An 8,537-nucleotide genomic window follows, 5' to 3' on the forward strand; every position below is an offset into this window, starting at 1 on the left:
ACTGTGTTCCACGTTTGAGCAAAATGACTGGCACCCAATCAGTGTGCTCATGCCAGAACTGTGTTTTAGTACTAGAAGAAAATACTCACCCCCACTGGAGTGAGGATGGGCAGCTCTGGCCACAGACTGTGGGACGTGGCGAAGCCCTGAAATAGGCTCTGAGGAATGACAGCAGAACTTGACTACATCCTGATCATTCCTGATCATGGTTCCATCAAACTTCCCCTTCCTTTCACTATGTGAACAAATTCAGTGCTCTAATCAAAAGCAAGCATGGCCTCCCTCCCCCAAACGAAACAAAGCAGCCACCACCACAGACATCTTACTACAGAACCTTCTACGTGACCATGGCCTGGCTACCAGGGGACAAAGGGCGAAATTAAATGACGACTGACCTGAACCCGTCTGGGATCTCACAAGAGCATCTCTGCCTTCCAGCAACACAGGAATGCTTTGCTTCTGAACACTTGGGCCACCCAAAAGAAAGAACATGTGCTTATCTATAACATATTACCCACTTATGTTTACAGGCAGAGATGCAGAATACACAAAATGCAATTGCCCCATGCTTTGATTTGTCTATCAACTGCCACCTTAGAAGTTACCCAAACATTCAAATGCAGGTGCTGAGAAACTTATGATGATCAGAAGAATAAAACCTCAGTTAAATTTCTGGAACTTAGCTGAAAATGTTGAGGCAAGCCTCAGACTGGCGATTCTACTAGGCTAATTAAAAAGAAAAATGGGACAGCATGTTGACAACCTGGAGCTACCATAAAAGCATACCTCACACACTCTCGCCTTCTCTAACAGGGAACATGAAACACAATGAAACATTCTGGGAAGATTCCCAGGCAGAAGCGTGAAAGGAAGCGTGTGAGCCATCCAGAGAGCCAGGAACTGCTGTCCACTCTCCAGAGAACCAAGACCTGACTGCTTCACACACACTAAGATGTGTGTCTACACATGTATTTAAAAACAAACAACAAAAAGGGTACAGAAATCATTTAAATTTGCTTGATAAAACTGAACAAAAAAAAATTGGTTAGGGGCCTCCTAATATTCTCGCTAATTTTTACTTACAAGTAAAACCTGATTATTATTAACGTACAGAAGCGTGCATACTCAAAGAGAGGAAGTCTATCTGTGCGCCACGTCTTTTACTACTCTAGTCTGTATTCCAGGAGTCATCACTATTAACAAACACTCTAAAAAATTTTTTCAGTATCCCATTATATCCAATTAAATATTTACTCTTGTCTTTTTGGTTAACTCTAATTCTTACTACTAAGAAGTGACATGATAAATTCTATATTTTAGACAAATTGTTTTCAGGGAAACATGGACAAGAGTGGGATCTTATGCAGACCATCTTCTGGACCAGAGATTTCCTATAATTTAGAGCTGAGAGCAGAACTGGATGGACACCCAGTCTCTCCATTTAACAGGTAGGGAAACCAAGTGGCTAAGTGACAGGTAAAGGCCTTGATGGTCAATAATCTGGTATAGTTCTCTAATGCCAAGACACAAATTTGCTCTGTCCTCCAGAGACAATTCAGATTTCATCTGGTTATACCCTATTAAGTCTTAGGAAAATCAAGACTGGCCTGGAACTCTTACCTGGTCATACTAGACATTTTTAAGACTGTATTTATTGTGGAAATCTAAAAGAGAAGACAAAAAAAACAAATATTTTTCTTCAACTATCAATTTTTGGGGGACAAATATATCTAACGCAAACAAGGATGCAAAAAAGGAGAAAATACCAGGATAAAACTGATGACCATGATCAAATCAAGTTCCTCCAGCTCAACGGTTCTCAACTGAGGGTGGTTCTGCACCCCCCTCCCCGGACATGTGGCAACGTCTGGAGAATTTTTAGTTGGTACAACTAGGGGAGGGGATGCTATCGGCATCAAGTGAGTAGAGGCACAAGATGCTGCTCAACATCCTACAATGCACAGGATAGTCCCCATGACAAAGGGTAACCAAGGCTGAAAACTCTGCTCACCCTGTAGGGGAGAAAACAAGGTCATCTAACCCACCCTGAAGGAGGAGGCGAGCTGTGACCATGTGAGCAAAGGAAATCCAGACTCCTTTTTCTCTCCCTTCTCATAAAGAATTCTGGAAAACTCATTCATGGTTTTTTTAAAAAAAGTATCCATTTGTTTGTAGAAAACGCATGTTAAAATAGCTCCTTCTTCCTTCAATTCTTTGTAACTAAAGACTTCTCTTAACAGCAAGATGCCAGCTCAGTTCCCTCTCCTATGGTCACCGTGACATCTGCCACCCAGAACAGCCTTGATGTCATACTATCCAGTAAGTAGAGGTTGTCCTAAAGGCCAGTAAGTGGCGTCCCAGTCCTAAATTCAATTAGGTGAGGAAAAATCTTTCGTTCTTTAAAAGAAAGCGGGGGTGGAGTTGGGGGTAAGGCCAGTGAGCAGTAACCTAAGCTCACTTGAATTGTCCTAGAAGAATATCTCATCCATCTGAGCTCATTCAGGTAACCTGGAGCAGAAATAACCATGCTTTGATTTTTCTTCCTAGAACTATCATTCCAAAGACAATCCGAATAAATGAACACACCAAGAAATCCACTGAATAAAACACTGAGAGATACTTACCAAATGTGGGTGGAGGTCCAGTTCATGAAAAGCATCTGAAGTAAACACTTTTTCTTGCACCTGCTTTACTACAGGTCTGCAAATGATGAAAATAAACCCAGGCATCAGTTCCAATAAACAAAGAAAAGGGCAGAATATACTTAATTCCTTTTATTCCCGAAGTGCATCTGCACCTGGACATACCTGTGGAGTTCTGGAATTTCAGGGTTGTTTTTAAACAATGATGAAGTCTTAACACACGGTTTCTGCTCTTGGTTTCTGTCACTTGCACCGGCCAAAGACTTCTTTGGAGAAAACGTTTTCTGTGCCTTCCTCTTAAAAGTCCTCTGAGTTTCTTGAGCAGTTTTCTTGGCTGGGAGAAATGATGTCTCGTTCCTCCGTTTCGCTGGAGGAGCCTCACCAGACGCTTGGTATTTTCTTTTGGTGGCCTCTGCTTGCTGCATTGTTCCCAGAAGGAGAGAGCAACAAGAGATGCATTAGTCCATGAAGACAGACCTCAGAGTGAAGCCTGACTGCCCACAGAATTGCATCTCTCCCTGCAGAGATCATTATGCCCCATATGTCAAGCAACAGTTTAGGGTCTGCAATCAGATTCATTGACTCAGCTTTTTTTCCAAAAGGAAAAAAAACCCCACAAAATCTCAGCTCATTCATCTACTAGACCTCACCATCCATCTTAACTGTCAACTCAACCAAGATGCGGGTGAGGATCACGAAGAGAGAAACATTTTTCAGGCTGAATGTTAACCAATGGAGTCTGTTTTAAGGGAAGAGAGAACCTAGCTACCTTGTGAGGTGTGCACACTAAGTCAATCGACATCCCTAGGAATCTATTCACACGAGAAGAACGGCGAGGGGGGAAATGAATATTTTCTCTCTATCAACAAAGCCGTTGGTGACTACAAGTGGGATGCTGCGTCCCAGCTCATGCCCAGGAAGCAGAAACCTTCATCACTGTTCTACCCTAGAGTGCTTGGATCGCTGTCATTCTCTCCCCTCAAGCTGCTCCCCCAGATTCAGTGGCTTGGAGACAATTCCTACTCGCCGTTTCCATTCCAAATGAGAATTCTGCTCCATCCATCACTTCTATCACAATTATATCCAACTTTCCTTGCCTTTCATTTCCCCATCTGATCGTCGATTACAGGCTACAACACTACATATTTTCTTGCCTGTTGCTTCTTATTTCCATAACACTAAGGTGGGTAAATGCATGATGTCCAGACTTCCCCTAGCAGAAGAAACATCCAATTCCTCCATTTTCTTTGGCCTTCTCTTCCAATTTACACACGTATATAAACATCCCAGGTAGCCAGTGCTTGTTATTCTGGAGTTTTGGTTCCTCGTGGAATAGTCTATTTTCCTCTTTGCTTGAAATGATGACTTCCGTTTACACATCAGCTCACTTTAGCCATGACGGTCAGCTTCAGACTAACCTAACAATAGTTCTTTGTTCCTGGCAACCATAAGGACTTCTATAACTAAGCAATTCAATAAACACAATTTCAAATATTTAATATTAATAAAGGCAGTACTCGCCTACTTCATTTTATAAATTTATTTTTACAAAGTCCCAAGTTTATGAATTTTCAGATTAAAGAAAGAGATGAAGTCAAGTTTCATGTCTGTTGAATCATTTGCAAGGCGGAATGAAATGTGTAGATTTTACATGATTTACAGAATCACAGACTCTCAGAGCACAAAAGGCCTAAAAGGCCACTCCCACCACGTGGGGAATTCCAATTACAGGCTCCCTGACAGGTGGCCTTGCAGTTTCTGCCTATATACCCCCTCTCACTTACCTCCATCCCTCGGGGCAGACCAAATGCTAGGGGTTAGGAAGCTGATTCTGACATTCAGGCAAGATCTGCCACCTTGAACTCATCTACCTACTAGTCTGAGGTTTTGTTTTCTGCAGCAACACAGAACAAGCTTACTTCCTCTTGTACATTAACACTGCTTCATACATCACGTTAACTCCTTTTTTCCTTCTTTTTTGGAATAAATATTCCAAATAAGACACAAACTTTAGATCCTTTATCAACCTAATCACCCTTTATTCCCATGTCAACTTCTCTCTGAAAGCAAGTATTCAGAGTTAAGCACAATATTAGACAGGCTTTCCATTGGTCTTAGGCTAAAATCAAAAATCTGTAACATGATCTACAAAGCCCTCTAGAATCTGGCCTCTGCCCATCTCACCAGTCTCAGCTGTACCCTCTGCCATCCTAGTCTTCCTTTGTTCCCAGAATGTACCATGATCCTTTCCTCCTCAGGGCCTTTCCACATGCTATTCTCACACCCACATCTCCAACCCTCCCGTCGGCTGGCTAACTCATACTCATCCTTGAGATCTAGGTGTACTGGGTCCTCAGAAGAGCCTTTCCTAACATCCTCTCTCCACCCAGTCAAGACAGGGTTCCTGTTCTTGGCTCTCCTGGCACCCTCATTTTCCTCTGTAGCACTCAGTACAATAACAAACACAGGATGAAATTCATTGTGTGGTGTCTGTCTTCCCCATTAGATTGTAAGCTCCATAAAGAAATGGACGAGTCTGTCCTGCATAGCACTGAATCCTCTGCATGGTCCCGGGTCCGGCACAAAGTAAGTGCTCAATCAATACTTGTAAGATGAATGAAAGACACCCAATGCAAATAGCCCTTTCCACAATCTGGACACTATTCTACTAGTTGTTAGCTTTTTTCCCCCAGTATCCATAACATATTTATTTAAAAAACTGACCACTTGGGGCCAAGCGCAAGCAGTTGGGTGCGTGCGCTCCACTGTGGCGGCCCGGGGTTCGCCAGTTCGGGTCCTGGGCGCGCACCGACGCACCGTTTGTCGGGCCATGCTGTGGTGGTGGTGTCCCATGTAAAGTGGAGGAGGATGGGCATGGATGTTAGCCCAGAGCCAGTCTTCCTCAGCAAAAAGAGGAGGATTGGCAGATGTTAGCTCAGGGCCGATCTTCCTCACAAAAAAAATAAAAAAATAGAAAATAAAAAACTGACCACTTAGCAGCTGTCAAGTAGCTTGGTTCTGAACATACAAAGCTGGAAGATTAGCCCTTGAGGCAGTCACAGACTAGTGGAAGAGACAAAAGTGTAAAACCACAAATCCAAACCTCTATTTGTACAATAAAAGAGGTATGTACAAAGGGTTATGGGAGCACAAAAGATGACGACTATCATGGGCTGCAGCAAGGGGAGAGGACAAAAGGAAGCAGAAATGCTTCGTGAGGTGCATCTGAGCAGAAAGGAGCAAGAACATACCTGGATCTACCAAAATTTAGCTGCACAACATGAAGCAAGTCACTTCTAAGTCTGTTCCTGATCCTGTAAAATGAGGAGATTACGGCAGATGACCTCGAGGGCCCATCTAGCCCTAACAGCCTAGACACTACATCTTTGATGTTAATAAACACACTGATAAACACATAGTTACTATACAACAGGTGGTACGCTAAGTACTTACATGAAGTGTCTCATTCATCAATACAGTACTGGTATTATCCCATTTTAAGATGAGAACACTGAGGCGGAGATGTGAGGTGTCTGTCCCAGGATCACTGAGGGATCCGGGCTTTGCCCAGGCATTCATTCCACAGCCCGGGTTCCTGACATAATGCTGTAATATCACTTATTAATTGTATCCTGTTTGGTTAGAAAGTATCATGCATAGTTTGATCCCTATTTTGTTTTAAGTTATTGCTTTCTAGAAGAGTATACACCAAAATGTTAACCAGAGTTATCTCTGAGTATGGCAATTATGGGCAGGGTTTTTTTCAATCTACTTTCCAAATTTCCTAAAATAAATGCGCATCAGTTTAATAATCAGAAAACATTTTTAGAAAGAAAATATTTTGTATAGCGTTAGATATATCGTAACTTAAGCTGTCAAGGTCTTTCCAAATCTCGCATATTAGCTACCCATCCCAAGTTCAGGCTACTGGCAAATTTGATCAGCATATCCTTAATTCTCATTCAAGACATAAACAAAAATGTAGATGCAGACAAAGCCACTGTGGACATTTGTCATCACCTCACTAATTAACACTCTTTTGACACAGCGGTTCAAGCAATTACAAAACCAGATACCTTATGTTTGTTTATTCAACTCATTCAACAAAGTTTTAGTAAGTACTTCCTATGTGTTAGTTACTAAGCATGTACACGCACAAGAACCCCAATGATCTCCTGATGTAGCAATTCTATTACCCAAAATGGAACCAATATGCCTTTATTTATTTTTCATTATTGGCATTTATTAAGTGCCTCTATGGGCCAGAAAATGTATAGTCTCTATGTATATTGTCTCATTTAATCCTCATAATAACCTTATATGAAGTAAAAATTATTGTTCTCACTTTATAGATAGGAAAAGTGAGGAACAGAGACGTGAAGTAACTTCCCCAAGGTCACAGAGCTAGAGTGTTGCAAGGCTGGCTGGCATCTAATGCCAGGTCTGCCCAACCCAGAATCCCATGCTCCCAACGGCTCTTCTGTACTTCCCCTCCCCCTCCCGTATAGATGCTGCTACACCATTGGCTAACTGAAAACTCCTTACTCCAAAACCTCTAAATCCTAAAGCTTGATTATCACTAAAAAAAATCACCAAAGAGAATCCAGACAGTGGGTGTTAGCTGGTGTGAGCTAACATGAACTCAAGGAATTTCAGCTTCAACATACCGGTTGGACAGAACTGAACTTTGGCAACTGACTTTTCAATGGAATTATCTGCTACTTGTTCGAGAAAACACACACACTTTTGTTGGCACGAGATTGTATCCTTCCTGGTCTTTTAGGTAACGTGATTTTACAACAGACTTTCTGCCCTGTAGCCCTCTTCTTTTCTAGGAGATAAGTCAACCATCCTAGTAACCAGTTTTCAACTCTGGCTGGGGTTAAGTTTAAGGCATCTTTCCCCTCCCTAGTGAGGGGATTACATTGATGAGCTGGATCTTCTTTTCCCCCTCCATCGCACGTGGATAAAAATCCATCTCGTTTCTGAAAACTCTTGAAATTTCTAATCTCCAGTCCTCATTCCTGAAACAAACGACCCTCAGAGTCAAGAAAACTGTGGCTGAGAGAAGTTGAGCGACGTGTCTGGTAAGAGACAGGGCTGGGACTCACGCCCGAGCGTCAGTTCCTAACTTCTGCGGGAAACAGCCTCCAAACCCTTCCACAACCTTTCGAGTCCTGCAACTAGCAGTCCGAGCCAGTCCCCGTCCACACTCGCTCCAAGAACATCCCCGCGGGGGAGTGTTCCGGGCTGAGACACGTGTTGCTCAGCGACTTCTCCAGAAGCTGCCTGACGTCTCACTTTCCACCTTAACTCCGTAAATAATTCGGAACCCAACCCAGAGACAAGGTGGCAGCTCGCGGCGCGCCGCGGGTCGGGACCCGGGTGCAGACGGGTCTGAAGCCGGGTCAGAACTCACCCGCCTCGGCCGGGCCAGGCGGGGTCTGGCGAACGTCCTGGAGGCGGCGGCCCGGAGCTCGGAAACGTGGAGGAGCGCTTCGTCCGCAGCTGCCATGGCCAGCGAGAAGGCGCGCCCGAACCTCACGAACCCGGACCGCGGCTCCGCTCGGGCCCACGTGGGACGCGCGCGAGGACCCCGCGTAGCTGCCCCGCCGGGTCCTGCGGCCGCGCCCCTTCCGGGTCCTGAACGCACGGGCCGCACTAGGGAGCGGAGCGGCGGGCCGGGGCTGCAGGGCGGGCGAGGGACGCCGGCCGGCGAGAGTGGCCGCTCGCTTGGCGTCCTTCGTGGCTGGGCCTATGGCAGGGGATGCCAAGTGACACTCAACCCCAGAGTTCACGCTTGTGAAGTTCTCTGAATTCCTCTGAGAAACAAGAGGCCGTGCGCCATCTAACCAACGTTTCCCTTCTTTGCCGCCAAGTTCCTGTTTCCTCAGC

At 44.5% G+C, this 8,537-nt stretch overlaps 1 protein-coding gene across 2 annotated transcripts in view; it reads right to left on the bottom strand.

The window, feature by feature from the left end:
* DDX31 (DEAD-box helicase 31) overlaps positions 1–8,338 on the bottom strand; it is a 78,370-nt gene extending 70,032 nt beyond the window's left edge. For both annotated transcript variants that reach the window (XM_058524364.1, XM_058524366.1), the window contains exons 1-5: positions 8,062–8,338; positions 2,808–3,061; positions 2,625–2,700; positions 1,621–1,664; positions 396–466 (exon numbers count right to left, since the gene is read on the bottom strand). In XM_058524364.1, the coding sequence (XP_058380347.1) occupies positions 396–466; positions 1,621–1,664; positions 2,625–2,700; positions 2,808–3,061; positions 8,062–8,157 (541 nt within the window). In that variant the 5' untranslated portion in view covers positions 8,158–8,338. The remainder of the gene's footprint in view (positions 1–395; positions 467–1,620; positions 1,665–2,624; positions 2,701–2,807; positions 3,062–8,061) is intronic.
* Positions 8,339–8,537: the final 199 nt, after the last annotated feature.

The sequence above is a fragment of the Diceros bicornis genome, chromosome 28 (assembly GCF_020826845.1).
Source record: "Diceros bicornis minor isolate mBicDic1 chromosome 28, mDicBic1.mat.cur, whole genome shotgun sequence".
Classification (NCBI taxonomy): domain Eukaryota; kingdom Metazoa; phylum Chordata; class Mammalia; order Perissodactyla; family Rhinocerotidae; genus Diceros; species Diceros bicornis.